The sequence below is a fragment of the Lichenostomus cassidix genome, chromosome 11, assembly GCF_008360975.1.
Source record: "Lichenostomus cassidix isolate B80296 chromosome 11, HeHo_3.0, whole genome shotgun sequence".
NCBI lineage: Eukaryota > Metazoa > Chordata > Aves > Passeriformes > Meliphagidae > Lichenostomus > Lichenostomus cassidix.
In genome coordinates, this window is record NC_139492.1 from 4,278,433 (window position 1) to 4,296,452 (window position 18,020).

At 40.0% G+C, this 18,020-nt stretch overlaps 1 protein-coding gene across 3 annotated transcripts in view; it reads right to left on the minus strand.

Moving 5' to 3' along the window:
- PLCG2 (phospholipase C gamma 2) overlaps positions 1 to 18,020 on the minus strand; it is a 55,804-nt gene that overhangs the window by 4,769 nt on the left and 33,015 nt on the right. For all 3 annotated transcript variants that reach the window (XM_085071469.1, XM_085071467.1, XM_085071470.1), the window contains exons 18-31: positions 17,100 to 17,300; positions 15,699 to 15,818; positions 14,498 to 14,678; positions 13,218 to 13,286; positions 11,980 to 12,089; positions 11,065 to 11,161; positions 10,077 to 10,143; positions 9,669 to 9,826; positions 6,897 to 6,999; positions 5,740 to 5,949; positions 5,017 to 5,162; positions 3,903 to 4,017; positions 2,504 to 2,671; positions 2,102 to 2,190 (exon numbers count right to left, since the gene is read on the minus strand). In XM_085071469.1, the coding sequence (XP_084927595.1) occupies positions 2,102 to 2,190; positions 2,504 to 2,671; positions 3,903 to 4,017; positions 5,017 to 5,162; positions 5,740 to 5,949; positions 6,897 to 6,999; positions 9,669 to 9,826; positions 10,077 to 10,143; positions 11,065 to 11,161; positions 11,980 to 12,089; positions 13,218 to 13,286; positions 14,498 to 14,678; positions 15,699 to 15,818; positions 17,100 to 17,300 (1,834 nt within the window). The remainder of the gene's footprint in view (positions 1 to 2,101; positions 2,191 to 2,503; positions 2,672 to 3,902; positions 4,018 to 5,016; positions 5,163 to 5,739; positions 5,950 to 6,896; positions 7,000 to 9,668; positions 9,827 to 10,076; positions 10,144 to 11,064; positions 11,162 to 11,979; positions 12,090 to 13,217; positions 13,287 to 14,497; positions 14,679 to 15,698; positions 15,819 to 17,099; positions 17,301 to 18,020) is intronic.

Sequence of the window (18,020 nt, forward strand, 5' to 3'; positions counted from 1 at the left end):
TAAGTCAAAAATATATACACCACTGAGGCTGACTGTAGTCAGAAAAAGATGAAGAGATACACACCCTTTCTGAGGGAAGGAAATCAATTTTAAGGCAAATAAGACATGCTTATAAATGCAACAACTACCTAAGTATAGTACAATTTCTGCAATACCAAAAAACCTGTTTAGGTTGTACAGGAACTACACAAGGCCCCACATCATTCACAAACGTGCATGCTTATGTCTACAATATTTTTGCTTTTCTAATCCTGAGAAACTCCACAGCCATCTGTAATTCCTTGTTTTCATTTTATATTTCATCTCCAAGAGTATGCAGATGGGCTCTGTATATAAACAGGCCTATTATTAAATGGTATCATTTTATGGAGGGTCATCATTTTTTAAAAAGATGTAGAGGAACAGAGGCAGCCTTGATCTTTCCTGATGCTTCTTGAATGATCTGGCAAAAGTTCTAGAGCTGACAACTGTGGTAAGTCTGGTTTTGCTGCCATACAAAAGGAAGTTTTTGAAAGTTCTCTTGCCACTGCATTACCACCCTGAGACATCAGACATTGTAAAAACACCAAGCTGAGCTGCATCTTCATTTGGCTTCACAAGCAGAAGGGGCTTCTCGAGTGTGAAATGTGCTACTGTCAAAGGGCTCGGTGCTGACAGATTGGGGGACAGACTGCTGCTGTGAACAACACTTTAAGAGCTGCTCCTGCCCCAGGCAAATAATGATCTGAATTCCTGAAGAGAAACCACGGCAGGAGGGATTTGCAATGGATCTACAAGCAATGTCCATGCCCAACATTAGGCAATGGTGACTTTGTCAGTTTTCTCAAAGGCAGCAAGCCCAAAAGCAGCAGTTTTACCAGGCCTCCTCCATCAGACTTGAGTCCATGAAATATGAACAACTTAAATATTTATCTTGAAAGGACATAGGTCTCCCGTTTACACACACACCCCTGGTGTCAGCTTCTAGTCCTCTCCTGCTCTCACAACCCTTGGCTGGCTCACAGAAGGAACCTAAAAGAACCCACCATGGCTGTTCAAATACTGTCATTGAACACACTGTCATTTTACATCAGGTGTTATAAGGTGGCTTTGTAAAAACCTCCAAAAGGGATTTTTGAAAAAGGCTTCCACTCCTTTGGGAAGAACAATGTGACTGAATTTAGAAATTTCCAGTTCAGTGTGTGCAACTGCAGGCACAAATCCCTCCAGAGACATAATGACTTGGAGTTCACAGAAGCTGATGTTTCAATCAGAAAAATAATGTAACTGGTGTGAAGTGCAGCGTGGGCCTGAATGGTTTGACAGACTACAAATAAGAAGTTGAACTTTTTTTTTTTCTCTGAATCAGAAGGGAGCTGGAAAGCACCCTGAAACAGCCACTTCCCAGAAGCATCTTTAAACTTTCATCATATCACAAGTGTATTTAAATTATGTCATGTATTACTGAGAAAGAGTCTGAGAATAGTCCTACAAATCAACATATACAGCAGCACCCCTGGAACACCAACAAACACTGTTCACAGAGCAGCTGCTTTAATGCCTGGATTCATGAGCAAGGATGCATCATTATTTTTCCCCTATGTGTTTTAAAATAGTACTACTTCAAGGAGGTGTTTAGAGAGGCTTAAAAGAAGCAGATTAGCAGTTCTTTAAGAACCAGATATGTCTCGTACTTGATGGGTTGTTTATTTTAATGAAATGCTAGGAGAAATTACTATCTTCTATTGCTGAAGTGATTTCTTTTTATGTAGGACCTTTAAAAAACAAGATTATTCTATGAAGCCGAAGCTGATTTTAGCTAGCTTTGTATGGCATTAGTCAGTTAACAAGGAAAGACAACGACCATGCTGTTACAGCAAAAACTATTGGAGGTAATGAGGCTTTGTTTGTGCATTATTTCTTTTAACAACCGTGTAATCTGTCCACCCAGAGGGAGAGTAACTCAATTTGTGCTATTTGTCTTCCCCAGTACCTGCAGAAGAAATGCCTGACAACAGCACATCAGACACAGAACAGAAAACTGAATCCTCAGTTCCTGGTTTCCACAAAAAATTGGTAATAGCCACACTAAGTGCACAAAACCAACCCCAGTGGTTCTCACCAGAACTTGTTGCATCTCACAGTGCACCAGAAGCGAGGCCAGCTCTATATCTTCACTGTAGCCATTCTTGAGAGGAACTGACCTAAAACCTGGGGCAGGGGGAACAAAAACCAAGGGCAATTAGAGTCCAGGCAGGGGAGGATCTGCAGTCACAGAAACGGTGCACACTGTGAACATTCTTCAGTGCTCAAACACTCCTCTGCTGAGGGCAGGCTCTGCTCTCAGAGTGTCAAGTGGGGAGAAACAAAAGACAAGACTGGCAAAACTGACAAACACCTGATTTCACATGCTCTTGAACACTAAAGCCAGAGGAAGGAGCAAGGCAGGAGGGAGTCTGGCATCAAAAAGGAAGTCACAGTACAACCAAGCTCAACAGCACCTCATTAGAACCACTGATCTCACCTGATTTGATTCCTTTGATGGGAAAAGTGGCATGTGCTAAGAAGTTTGGATCACTGAACATATCCTCCTCATAAACAACAAAGCGCAGGAATGCCAGATTTGGGTCATAAATTTCAAATTTCACTTGCTCTGCATAAGGTGCCCAGATTGGATTAAGGCCATTGTCATCTGTAACGAAAAGGAAACATTTGCAGTATGAAGCAGTAATTTCACTTCATTCACATATGGGTATGTATCCCAGGCCATTTTCTAGGGATACAGAAGCCCAAAAATCCTATTTACCATCTGTCTTATGTTGTAACCTTGCTTCAGGAAGTTTGCATTTGTTTACTTGGTGAGGGAGAGAGAAGAAAACTTGGCAGGGATGAAAATCCATGAAGAAAAGCTATTATTTGTATTCAAACACATAAAAACTTTCTTGGACATGTATTCATAAAGAGAAAAAAAAAGCTAATTAATTTCTCCTATTCATAAACCTCATGCTCCATATCCAAGAGAAAGCAGGAAAAACACCAGAAGACTGATGTACCTTGGCCCAATTTTTGTAGTCATGTACAAAAGACCAAGTTTGGTATATGTGACACAGCCAGGAAGTTTGCTCCCTAAAATCTTGCTCACTTCCCACGGAAAGTTTAAATCACAATCATCTTCTCTAAAGTATTGAGGAGCCCTAGTGCACATTCTGCTACTGATTCTGTGTTTATTTTCCACTAGTATCACTGGTTTGGATAACCAGAACCAAAGCCTGATTTTTACCAGAGGAACATTGTTGCACCCAGAAATATTCAAAGGTGAAATATGAAGTGGCTGAAATATTGCCTCATTTCAGCACACAAATTAAGTTCATGTACACCAAACACATTCCTCATCAGAATGCCCCAGGACTGAGCTTTGATCAAAATGCATTCCAAGTTACTCTATTTTACAGCCCCATACACCCAAGCTGTCTACAAGCCAGTCTTAGAACCTCAGTTTAAATAAATACAGTCTGGATCTCACAGCAGGAACTCCCCATTTGGACCAGACTTTTGAGAACTGACTAGCACTGTTGGAGGCACTCTCAAGACAGTAATTTTTTATAATATATGCAAATACACAAACTTATGCATGGGCAAAACCACAACAGAATAGAACTTTTTTTTTTTTCCCAAACTGTAACAGTACTATTTTTTTCTAAATTTGATATACATTGAAGTTTCTCAACTGGCCCCAGGACAAGCAAGAGAGTAAGACTTGTGGCTCATCAGTCCAGAGTTACTGTTAATTTACTCCTCCCTATATTACAGGTTGCTGGCCAGTTATAGACAACAAAAATATATGTTCATCCTCTGCTCACTTTATTGAAGTAACCTGGAAGTAAAACCACATCCCTGCAACACAGAAACCCATAGATACTCACTCACAACTGTTGTCTTGAATTTGTTGTTATCATATTCAGCCCCACAGATTTCAACCTCTACAAAGGGACAGGCAATGCTTCTACCAAGTTTAGGGAGATGACGAGCACCTAAAACCTGCAAAAGCAACTGTAAATTATAACCTCTCCAAAGGAAACTTGGCATCATTATTGCTGAACAGAAGGTAACCTACAGCACTAGAGGGGGGAAAAATCCAGAAGAACGTGGAAAAGCATGCATTCTCTCCCCTGAATATGTTTGCATGTATTAAACACACTGTCTGGGCCATCAATAACAGTACCTCCCACAGTCTGGGTAACTCAATGATTTTCATTGTAAGGAAAAAAAAAAGACACTGTAGCTGAGATTCGTTACATACAATGGCAGATCCAGACAAGGCCTGTTGTGTAAGTTTTGTTATTTTTCTTCTGTCTTTATTACATACCCATTTCAAGACATTTCTGCTTTGCATTCGCAGTCCCTGTTTACCTCATCTTTAAACTGTAGTGAAGAGCAATTAACGTGTTTCTTCTTTCTCAGAAAACACACTTTTAAAGGACATGTCTTACTGCATAGCAACTGAGAACAGAAACAAATCCAACCCTGTTTGGCACCAAGTCAAGATGGCAAAATTCTCCAATGATAAACTCATCTCTTGAAGAAAAATGAGAATGACATTCAGATTAAGTCATAGTGTATTAAGTATGATGAAGTGGGGGGTCAGCTTATTAGGTTTCCTGTATTTCATTATAAATATCTTTCTTTCACACTCAAAATCCCTAAACTAGTTAGTCTGCTGCTAATCAATCTCCAATAGGACGCTTCTGTAGAGAACTCATTTGATTGGAAATCCAAGTTAGTTCATTGAGAGTATTCATTAGCAATTACATAAAATCATCCCAGGATTGTGTTTTCAGTCCAATAGCATGTTATTCATTAGCACGATAATATTTCTTTTCAGGAATCAGTGAAGTTAGTTTTACTCTCACACACACTGACATTTAAAAACAGTATTTTGACAATCTGTCAGATCTTGCTCTGAAACATAATAGCTTTATTTTTAGTTTTATAGACATTTATGACTTGTAAAAAACATAATTTACGAAAGAGATTTACCCTCACTGTCATAATCATCTGCAATTTCCTCTTGGAGTCATTGGGCATTGGGTCATACTCCTCATTTCTCATGCTCTCTGGCTGCAGCACGTAGCCAGTGCGTCCATTCAGGGAAAACAAGGCATGGTTCAACTGCATGTATTTATCTGGGGAGAGAGTTAAACAGTCACAACACAAGATCCCCTGGAAGAAAGCTAAGGAAATACCAGATTAGTGGCTCCTCTCTGCAATTCTTTCTGGTCACCACTTTATCAGAAGAGCTGGAAAGGTGGGAGACTCAGGTCCTTCAGTAACTGAATCTGATAGGCCATTTCTCACCAATTTTAATCCCAAAAAAACTATCTCCATCACCAATTAACTTCCTATCAGTGTGTCCCAAACTAGCTGGCCCTCATCAGGAAGTAGAATACAGCCTTCCCTGTGGCTGCACAACCATTCATCCACCTGAAACTCACTGTAAACATCTCTGCTTGCTTATCACAAAGAGATAAAGGTGAAATAAATCTTTTAGGCCTTGGGGGCACTTAGGCTCAGAGCCAGGGCTTTTGGAGACCTATTTTTGGGGCCCAGCTCCGGATGGCAACCCACACATTAAAAAGCAAACTGCAAACTGCCCTTCTTGCAGGGAAGCCCAAATAAATAGGACAGTGACTAGAATGGCAGAAGGACCAGAAAGGGGTTAAACAGCAGGTGGGTTAGATCCTTTTTCTAAGGGAATATTACCTGGAGTTTGGAAGTTCAGAGCCACCATCTGGGATCCACAAAGCCAGAGACGAAAAGGGTCATAGTTGGAGGAGTCAACCCTCTGTCCTTTGGGATAGACACGAGTCAAACCCTTCAGGTTGTACTTCAACAACTCCAGTGGCTTTTGCTTAACGATGCTCTCTGCCTTGGTTTCCACAAAAGAACGGATTTCTCTGAAATCAGGATTGTCTACACAGGGTTGGCAGGAAGAAGAGTGGTTAGCAACAGAAGAAAGAAGTTGACATTTATACTGTATTTTTACCAACACTTTGTTTTACCTTGTCCTTTAATGCAATAATTGGCAGAGTTTTCAGGCAGGCACAGCAAATTGGTTGAAAATCAAGCCTGAAAGTAAAAATTGCCTGCCTGCCACACGCCTTGCAGAAGGGCAGATAAGAGCCTATAGTCATGTTCTCATCTCATCATTGCTAATAATGTACTTCTGATCACTATAACACATATTTAAATGAGACATCTCTTCCTGGGTTTAAACGGGGAGAAGAAAGGGTGAGCCAGGGTTAGTCAATGCCTCAAACAATGACTATAATTATAATGTCTTAACTACAATGACAGCTTATTAAAAACATTTGCAAAGAAACTTAAAGAAAAAGGGCACATTTGCTGGCTTCTCCAGCAGCAATGACAAAAAACTGGAATAAAAAGTACATATTTCAGTGTCAGAATCCACAGCTGCACTTACACAGGCCCAGTTATATTATGAAGCCATTTATCATTCCAACAGCTTAGTCCTGGCAAACATGTTCTTACAGTAAAATTTAAAAATGCACAGTAAACCTATTTATGAAGGTTTTTTACAAACAAATCACAAGTGTTCAGCCAGAGTTTTTAGTCTCAAAAAACTCAATTAACACATAACCAGTTAGCTTCCCCACAGAATATACATCTGAGAGGGTGTCTCTAGTTAACTAATTAAAATTTGTGACAGTTCTTTTGTGCTAGATGAACAGCACAAAGTTCCCTGGTGTACAGTTTCAAAGTGCTATTGAAAACTGCCTGGGTGAGGCAGAACTCTGTTTTCCAGTAGGATAGATTCCATCTTCAGACTTTAAATTCCAACTAACATCTGTAAAGATAGTAGAAAAGGTAAAATTTAGATATAATACTAAAGGCAGTACCTAAATTGTCCTTGGTTTTGCTTGTTGGCTTGCAGTAGATCACCAGATCAGATAATTCAATAGCAATTAATTGATTCTTTTCCCAGTATTTCCTCCTGTTCTCCTGGAAAACATGAAAAAGTTTTAGATTATAGACACACTAAGTATCATGGCATGGCAACTCCAGGGTGTACTCTAATTAATGCCTTCTCTGGTGCCTAGATTCCTATCTGATACTTTACACACTTCCACGGGTGTAATGCACTTTCAGACTCCACTCAGAGAACAGGCAATAACCAAATGGTGAGGTTTAGTTGGGGATGTACTTTCAGGGTTTTTTGGGGGTTTTTTTGTGGGGACAAAGATCTTGTTTGGGCTTTTTTTTTTTTAGCAAGGGTTTCAGCTCTTCCCTCATCAGTCTTGCTCAGAATCCTGGCAACTTTTTTTTTCTTTTGATGTGGCTCTACTTAACTCAATTTTAGTTACATTCTTAACCCTATGCCTCATATAAATGCAAATGTATGCAGTAAAAATGCAAAGGGTAGTGAAGTGTCTCTGTATCTATTTATAATCTTGGCAGAACTTAAGTCTTGTTAGTAACTCCCAAACAGTGAAATTCAAACCCTCTGAGCATCATTCCTCTGTCATTTTCTATTTGTGCACCAAACCCATCATGTTCAGTATAGAAAATCATGTGCAATGCTGTTGAAATCCCCAGTACTAAACCCACTCTCTCTCTACTTCCACGTTTGCAAGCACCTGCTCTGTGGAAGCTGAGCAATGCTCCCTGCCAGCAGAGACTGGGAACTGCTGAAAGCAGCAAGACGTGTCCTGAGTGGAGACATTTGGGTTTGGAGGCTTTTTAGGCATAAGAAGCAGTTACAGGATAAAGTATGTTAGAAGAGTCCCATACTGAACAGTGATTAGCTTTGGCACAAAAGACCATGAAGGAGCAGCAATCAGGAAGCCTTCCAAAAGAATCCCCTCAACAAGACAAACATAAAAGGAATGAAAATCAGAACTAGGGAGCCACAGGTTTCCAGAGCATCTCACTGAACCAGAGGTTGTACATTGAAGTCTAAGAAAAACAAGGAGGAATACAGTGACTTGGAAATAACCTTGGGAAAAAACTGTACAAACCTCACTGTATTTAGTGATCCACCACAGCTCCCAGACATTGCTCAACAGTAATCAGAGCTCCAAGCAGCAAAAGATCACTTTTAGGTGGCATGGGCTCATCTCTAGACAGAACCCTCTGGTGATAACCAAGCAGGAGAGCTAACAGTGAACAACCACCCTGGGCAGCATGGCAAGTATCAGTACTGAGCAGAGATTACAAGATATATGAAGCCCAGTTTTATTTTTTGTGCATAACAGACATTACCCAAAACCAAACTCATTTAAAAATCCCCCTGCATCACATTGCAGCACAGTCTTAACTCACTGTGCTTTTTCCTTCCCCAAAAGTCAGCGTATTAACTGTACTGGCAACAAGGGCCTTTCCTCATCTTCATCCCCTCCCCATGCAGCAGTCAGTCTATCATGTGAACTTTGTAGAGGCCACGCTGTGAGAAAAGCCTCCCAACTGACAGAAATGAGTTTTAAAGCATCTTTGAACACAGACTGTTTAATACTTCTCCAACTGTACAGAGAGAAAAAGCTGCCAGGCTCCTGAAGAGCCATTGTTGTAGTATAAAAAACATTCAATTTAGAGACACTTCTTTTAGGTCATGTTTCTCTTTTTCCCATTTTTATTTCTAAATGAAAGCCTGGCACCAGAACTGTATCTCTCCTCCCCCAACAATAGGTCAACAGCTCCTGTTGCTTCTCTCCTTGTTGTATTTACAGTCCTCTGCCTGAGACATCAACTTGTCTGCTATAAATAGGATTAGGACGGCCCTCAGAGCATTACCACTCCATATGACAGATAAACAGCATGAGCCAACATGATACTGAAACACATTTTCCATCAGCCCTATCACCCACTAAACAATAAAACGTGAATAAAAGCAATTTTTAAAAAGAGTATCCCTAGGCACAGCCAAAGTAAGGACTTTGTGGTGTAGTCAGAGACTTCTTAAACACAAGAAAAGATTACAGGGAGGGAAATTAGTACATCAGAACAGGACAAGCAAGTCTTGAAGAATGTCTTGAAGTGGCAGTAGAGGGATATAGAAGCTAAACTTAGGCAGAATTCTTGAACCTTCAGGCAACTAATTGGAAATACTACTACTGAAGAACTGGGAAATCCAGAATGTGGTCGTTAGTTAAAAATAAAGCATTAGCCAAACAATTATCTATCAGTGCCACTGCATTCACTGGAAAACACAGTTAGCAAAGAAGATTAAGATGAGTTTAGGGAATGGCAGCTCAGATTTCATGCATACTCACTAGTGGATTCACAGCTCTGAAAAGAACAGTCTGATATCTGAGCTTCTGCTGCTTAGCACTGGGATGAACCAGTGTAACCAGACATAAAATTGTAATGGTATCCACTTTGGCCTACCAAGCATACTTCAGTGAGGGGCAGGGTACAACACAGACAATCCTCTGCTGGAAAACTCCTGTTAACATCAATTTACATAAAATGCTAATTCACCTACCATTCCCCAGAGAGGTTATGGAACAAGATTCACAGTATCAATAAAATGAATAGACAAGAGCAATATGCAAGAGGGTGAAGGACCATGTGTTAGCAGCATTTAGCAGTGTAGGGCAGCTAAAGACAAAAGCCATTGTAAATTTATAGCAGTGCATTATTTAAAAAAAGAACAGATGAATTTGTAGCAATACCTCTTCTGCTGTTTTCCAAGTGATCTCACGGATACTTTGGTACCATTCAAAGAGTTCTTCTACTTTATCAGTTGCAAACTCAACACATGGATCTTCTGGATTCTTAGGCTCCAGAATGAAGACAAAAGGCTTTTTGTGTTTCCCTTGTGGCATTTTCACTGTTAGGTAATACCATAGCAAGAAATTTATTCTGCAAGCCAACAGTTCTTTTTCTAAGCTGTAATTGTTGATTTATTGTAGCAGTTAGCATTATGAGATTTTAACACTTTAATTGTGCTGGTTATATTAATACAAGTAGGTGTTTGAGAGGTTTGTTGGTTTTTTTTAAATCTCTCCTGCTAAACATAAAAGAGTCTACTAAACACAGAAAGGTCAAGAGTCCATATGTAAGCATCAAAAACCACATACCAACATTGTAGGTATTGAGCACCAGGATACCATGACACAGAGAGCCCAGTGGGTTGTCCTCAATGATCTGAAAAACATGAGTTAAATCTGACCCTAAATCTCTTGAGTGAATATGCACAGGACATTAACAAATAATAAATGTGCACTATTAAATCTAATCTCAGCTTTACTGAAAGCACATCCACTATAATGTTTAAAAGCATTTTTTCGTATCAAAACACATGAGAATCTCTTCAGTGAGAGCAGTCAAAACAAGACTACTTTGTAGCAGCTTCTGTCCTGACATAACTGTTCATTTTTCAAGTCTGCTTAAGGTTACAATAACCAGGGGAGAGGAAATGTAATACTTGTGGTTTTCTCCAAAGACAGCCAGAAAATCATTGGAAGCACTTCAGAACAACAAAAGAATTCAATGTTTTGTTTTTAAAATTCAAAAATGTCAAAACTTATTACTGTGGAGGTCTGTTTTCCTTTGTTCAAGAGCTCTTTGTCCAAGACACAGGACCAGACTTTTTGGATTCTTTTGACAAACAGGATTGGGTTAATTATGTATAAAAACTTGATAATGGAGAGTAAAATTACTAGTAAGGTGTGTTTGGACATATAATTTTCTTACTTGCAAATGTTAAGACAATGATTATACAGGAAAACTAGTTAAGTTTCAGGCATGTTATTGTTTAGCCAGACTACAAAAAATCTAAACTTTTTTTATCAGCAGGAAACCACCAGAATCTCCTAAAACCTCAACAATTCAGCTATCATAGATTCATAGACACATGGGAGTCCCTTCCAACTTAGGATATTCTATCTCCTTAGTTTTCTGCAAGGGATGTCCTGACAAAACTACTCAGCAGCAGAGAACATTGAAGAATGCACTCATCCTTCTGCTCTGTGCTCTCTCAAACACAGCACATGGAATTGTAAATGTATAACCCAAACTTCCAGTAGGTAGCCAAGGAAATGGAGCAGGAAAAACTCTAACCCTCACCTGATTTTCAAGCTCAGCAGAGTTATCACATGACAGATCTTCAACATAATTAGATGGAAAATAATGTTGAACTTTTTCTCCATAATCCCCCTTCCACCTGAATTTAAATAGAAAAGTAGAGAGGATGAAAAAAAAAAAAAACAACAAACCAGTCAAAGAGCTTCAACAGGCCATTAATGAAGCAATAATCCCCAAGAAATTGGTCATTAATACCCCATACTAGATCGTCGAGCTGGCTATCACCAAAATATAAGTGATGAAGTAGCTAAAAGCTCTAACAAAGTGATCATTAACTGTAGTAACAGATGATTTCAGAGGGATTACAGTTACTGTAAACTGCAATTAATGACTTAAGAGGCTTTTTCCCCCTACAGTACTAAAAATACTATTATGTGGTTGATTACCCTGTAAAAACTATAGGGAAACATTAGATTCCCAAGCTTTCCAAGCAATTTACAAGCCAGATAAAAAAGAAAACCTGTTATGAAAGGAGACTGTACAGAGAACTGAACAAGGGGGGCTTGATCCCTGAGAAATGCTTAGCAGAGCAAGAACAGAAGCAGAGCAATGACTGCAATGGTAAGAGATGCATGACTTCCCAGAACACACAAATGTTCAGGAAGGATGGATGTACTATGGGAAAAATATGGAATATACCAGGCTATGGAGGTTCTGCAGGTGGAGTTCATTGCTGTGACAGAAAAATGAAAAAGACATGAAAGAAGAATTGAAGATTAGGCAGTTTTGTGTTTGGTTTGGTTTTTTTTCATACACTGACATTAAGATTTGTAAAGGCACAGTTAGTAAGCAGCAATCAGACAACAGGCAGTTTTTAAAAACTACTACTCAAAGTTCATTTTATCCTCCCTCTAGTAAGTTACCAGAAGTTCTCCTATGAGGAATCTTTGTCCTTACCAGCCTCCAGTTTCCTTTGTGACATTATGAATCAAAGCTCCCCGAGAGAAGCTCAATTCATCACTCCTTTTGGCTCTGTAGTCATACAAGGCTTTCACTGTTCTCTGAGGCTTTAAGAGAAACAGAGCAAAGGGGTCATCTAGGGGGACAGGTCATAAAATAATCAATAATGCAATCTTAAAAAAAATAGGCAGGATTGGATTATTTTTTGTTGTTAAGAAGCTCAGGAAACAGAATACTGAAGTTCCAGAGTGACATCTATTGGTGGAAGCAAGTGATGCTACTCTGTTATTCTTCAAGTATCAGCTTGGAAAAAAAAAAGAAAACTAAAACAAAGCTCTTTTTTTGGGTGCTGCAACATAATTCTGGTAGAAAACATAAAACCAAATTTTTTTTTAAAACCCCACAAAGTGAAATATAAATCCTCTTTTTTTTATTACATATATTCATAAGCATTTGGAGTTTTCAGGCTCAGGTGCCTAGAAAACCTCCACTTCAAAACCAAATCAGCTACCCTGTTGGTCACATTTCCTTTAGGAAGATGTGCAGTTTTAAGCAGGATGAGCTGAACTCCTGTTCAGATGCTTCAGCAGCAATGCCAATTCACTGGCCAAAAAGACTAAGAAGAATTACAGTCACAAAATTTACAAGCAGGTGATTTTCATGAGAATTTACAAGCAGGCACTAGCAAGAATTGCAGATAAGTAATGTTTGCTCTGGCACTTGTTTTTAAAACAGTATATATATCTTAAAAGAATAAAAACTCTAATAACTCGTTAACAGACCAAAGGCACCAAGTTTTTATAGAAATCACATGAATAAACTCTGCACTCATTTGTGCATGCAGAACATGTTTGCCTAATAGAACGAGTGTGTACAGTGTGCCCACAAGCACAGAAATTTTCATGTTGTACTTTCTTTCCATGAAGAGGGAAGGGCCTTCTCAAACTGAGCCCTCTCATAGGTATTTATTTCGGGGTACACCAAACCAAATCACCTCCACAGACCCAACCAATCTGAATGAATCCCTACAGGGTTTGCACATAAGGAAATGTGTGGGTACAAATTTTAAAGAGAGGCTAAAAACAGTCGCACCCTTTAAATTTCTGCTGTCCAGCCCCCCATAGACCAAGCAGCCTGATGCTTTCAATTCTCCTTTTTATTACTCCTAACAGGAAACCAACCAGTCTAATTTTCAGAAGTCTACAGTAAGTGTGAATATCTCTCTTTAAGCATACCACTGTGGGGGTGATTTCACTGGGTTCCACATACATCTTGACTTCATAGAGGGAATTAATATCTTTTTCCTAAAAACAAGAAAGAAAAAAATAAGTTTCAGGACTCAAAAATTATAAAAGTGCTTCATGTTTATAGAACATTCACATCTGAAACCACCTTTTTGACAGCACACAGGCCAACAGGAGAGGAGGGAAGCCAGACACCTCTGTTTTGCTGTCTTCTATAGCTGAACATAGCTGAATATGAGTTTGTTATTTAATCTGTCTATGCCTCTGTTTAATGAACAGCAAAACCCAATGAAATATCAATACCTTACAAAGGTACCTCTTAATCAGTCAAAAAGCTTTTTGATCGTGAGTATTCTTCTATGTGCAACCAGAAAATACCTGCACTTACGATTTCTGTGTTACTGTACTTTACTACCAGTATTGGTTTCACTATTAGATACAAACTCTAGAACAATAAACAGAGTCATATTTTTATTTCTCATTGTGATTCCATTTGAACCCAGCCCTAAGATACAAAACTTTTGCCATAGGCAACATTATAAAAAATCCTGCGGTGTGAAATCTTTTTAGTCCCTTTTAGTCTCAGCAGAAGAAACAAAATCCTGAGGTTTTGATTCCCTCAGACATGCCAGATGTGGTTTCCAGCAGCTTCTTGCAGACACGTACTTGAAACATGAAGACAGCACCTCAGGCTTTCCAAAGCAAAGCTCTCTCAAAATGAAACACATCCATCCAGAAAGCAGACCTTTATCCTCAGCTAATTATCCAGGCTCCTAGTCTAGTCAATGGCTAGAGATAAGTCTCTTGGGGAGATTTCTTCATGCTTATCTCAAAGAGTGAGCCTTCAGATGTACCTTTTAATACAGAAGGCAGTAGGACACTGTGCCTGAAATGTCCACTGCCTGTCCAGAGTGAGAGGCACAGCAAAGTCTTTCTTTTATTCTGAAGCATTGGCATCTGCATAATCATTTTAAGATCTCTGCCCACTTCAGCAATAGAAGACAGGGCCAACTGTTGGCAAGGCTATTATCAAAAACTCATTTTAGTAAGGCAATAATCTCCCTCTACACAGTGGGGCTTCTCTACTCAAATCATGGGGAAGGTAAGAGTTGGCCTGTAATTAAAGATGAAGCTTTCCCTCACACCTTGGTGAGAGAAGTCAGTATAACCACCTCAATTTCACAGAAAATGACCTGCTTAACCTGCCCCAGAGATGCTGTGGCAGAGGCAGAGCCCAGCCCAGCCCAGCCCAGCCCCAGCCCATCCCGTACCGTGCTGTAGCGCTCCAGCAGCTCCTCCGTCACGGGGTAGCGCAGCTTCATCTTCCTGTACAGCGGGTGCTTCTCGTAGTACGTCACCAGCTCCACCAAGCTCTCAAAGTAGGCCGAGGTCCCCAGCACAAAGTGCCTCCCCTCCTGCTGGATTCGGAAGTGCTTCACCTTCCCCTCCGCTCTGCAGAAAAGGGCACAGCTGGGAAAGGTGTCCATGCTCACAGGGAGAGCACCAGGGCTCTCAGCTGGACCAAAGCTGCTTTGTGCATCTTAATCATGGGAAATAACTTCTGCCTCTAACAAACCTCTTTTATTCTATTATTATAACCATTGTAATCATTTGGATAACTATGGAAATCAATTTTTAAAGAAAAAAGTCTCTTGTGCTTGCATGCCAGGTTTTTGTTTGCACTGATAACAGTAAAACCATCCACTGACAACCATACCACCCAAAAAGATCCCTACACCCTTTTCAAGCTGCTGAAGTTTTGGTACTTCTTGTTTTCCCTGCTGTGAAATGGTTTTATTGAGATGCTGCAGCTCATCAGTTACTTCAATATCCACTTGGGAACAGCAGAAAACTTGAACCCAAAGTACACAGGAGACTGGGGAATTTTGGACAACTTCAATACACAGTAAGGCATGTAAGTAAGCAACTTTATATGTTGCTAAATTACGCATTTTCAGAGAAACACATTTTGATCTGAAGGCATGATGAAGAACCCAACTCTGTATATTTCATTCATGTTTTTCAAGAACCACAGAACTATTCAAAAATATTTTCTCTGATGAGAAAAGCCAATAATTTCACTTTGACATTTCAGTTATATGACAGGTCAAGATTTCTAAGGCATAAGGACATAGAATCATTGATGAACCTGCACTGAAGGAAACTTCAAAATTACACCCTTTAGCAAGGAGTGTCAGGGAATGAAAGGAGGGCCATCCATAGTTCTGTGTGGGATGAAAGGGACAGCTGGTGCTCAATCTTTACAAAAGCATAAAGGTTTAGGCCAGACACAAATTAACTCTTGCACACACTCATACATGGACCTGCTGCACAAATCAACCACGCTCAAAAACTACTCAAAGTCTGAAAGCAAGAACAGCATGACTCTAAAATGACAGTGATTTTTTAAATAAGAAAACCCAGAATACTGTTGGGCTGCTAGGTCAGGTAGTCATATCTGTCTTTTCTTACCTGAAGGTCATGGCAAAAGAATCAGGTTCATCTCTCTTTCTAATGAGAAAGGCTCCATCCCGAGGAATTCGCATGAGCATATCTTCTGCCTCACCCCGACTCAAGTTGTCATAGTACCAACTGCAACAGTCAAAAACCAGAATGGGCAAAGCATTATAATGCTTGTCAAATGTCATTTATGGAGAATAACAGGCAGCATTATTAACAACAGAGTTTCAAACACTCTAAAAAAAATTATGCATTAGATTTTCCCCATCTTGGCACCTATGACAGCAGTTTATTACAAAACATTGTAAGACAGCAGTTGATTTTGGATGAAAGCACTAAGAATATATCAGAACACCTTGTCTGTCTGAAATCATAAAACATAAATCTGCATTTGTTCCTGAAACAAAGGCACTGCATCCTGCTTTTAGTCTGCCATTCAGTTTTCAGTATTTATTCCATTTTGACAAAGCAAATTTAAGATAAAGCCTAAACACAGACAAAAGGAAGACACCAGGCATTTGAATTTTTATTCAGAGCCTGATTTTATCTTTCCTTGTAGGGATGGACCTATCTTGGATCCATTGTGCCTTCTCTGTGGCCACTTATGTGGCAGTGTATCTCCAGCTCATGCAGAGAAGTCAGGAAGTCTAACCCTTAAATTCGCCTTCCCCTCTCATTGGCTTTCAAAGTTATCTATAGGTGGTCAGTGACTCCCAGATGCCAAGGGAGCAAAAAAAAAGAAAGCATGATGTTAAAGTCACAGATTAGTATTTTACATGGAAAGGAGATTTTCTTTTGCCCACTGCAAAGAAAACAGAGCAAAGGGCAGCGATTACAGTGCTCTGCCAAAAAAACAAGAGCAAGCTCTGCCCAGGATCTATGGCAGACAAATACCAGCTGGAAATAAACACCTGTGCTCCGTTCCTGCCACACGGGGTGAAGTCAGCCAAACCAGCTCTGACAGGCTGAGGTGGAGGGCGGGATTAGGCAAAGGTAGCTGTTTGGACTCCCTTTCCCAGTAACAGTTTCCAGATGGCACAGACCATGACCCCTTAGTTGCCAAACCACAGCCAACTACTAAATATCCAACCCAACCCACTGGCTGTTGTAAAACACTAAGAAGACAAAGAAGGAATTGGCACATTTCCACAGCATTACAGTTCTCACTGATTTTCCCAGTTGCTGCTAGGAAATTGCTTTCACAGTGATCACTCTTGTTTGTACCAGACTCCCCCAAAGTCAGTGTTCTCACTCAGCATCTTCCCAGGATTTCCTATTCCCCCAGTTCCGTGGACAAGCACCACTGAAGCATGCTCCTGAATCCAGGGAATTTTCTATGCAGAAATTCAAGCCCATCTAAAGCCAGCCAAGGACACTGACATGACAACAGTGCTTGCCTTCTGCTGTACATACTCTTTGGTCTCGTGAGGGCTGGGGTTAGGCACGGCGTCCGTCAGGCGCAGCTCAAACTCCGCACATCGCAGGTAGGCTTCCTTGTAGTGTTGGATGAGATCATAGATGCTGTCAAAGGTCAGGTTGTCTGTCAGGTAATATTTCACAGTGTCCCCATCACTGGTGGAACGGATCCGGCAGTGCTGGACTCTGCCTGACCTCCTGAAGGAGTGGAGGGAAATATGGGGTTTATAACGGATTTTCTTCTTTAGAAGCATTTCCCCACCCATTCCTGGTCAACTACTTGGGGAGCTTGTGAAGAGACAAGAAATCTGTTGCATCTCGTACAACAGGCAAAATAACAAGGAACAGAAGTCCTGACAAGGGAGGTTACAGGACCAAAAATAATAATTTTCAACTGACAGTAGTTTAAAATCTGGCATAAACTTATTCTGCAAAATTTGCTCTGATAGCTCTCTGGGTCAGAAATATGACACTATTCCTCACAATATCCCAACCAAAACAAAAAGGAAAAAAAACAGAAGAAACCAAACCCAAACTATCAGAAAAAACCCAAATCAAAGCACCACAACCAAAAAACAAACAGAAAAGAAAAACCCCCAAAGCAACCAACCAATTTAACGAAGAAACATGTACAAAAAACTACACACACACACAAACAAAACACCAACCAAAAAAACAAAGAAAAAAAAGCCCTGAAAATTCTTTATTATTTTCTTTTAGAGAATCCTTACACTGAAAAGATCAATCTCTGCAAAAAAAGGTACACTCATGAGACTACCTTTTCAGTGTAGAAACCAGCGATTTATCCCTAAATTTGAAGATCTAATTTAGGCCCACCCATTGAGGAAATAACAAATCCTGTATCCTGCCAGAACACTTGAAAAGTTGAGAGGGAGGAATCAAACTGGTCATTCCTCC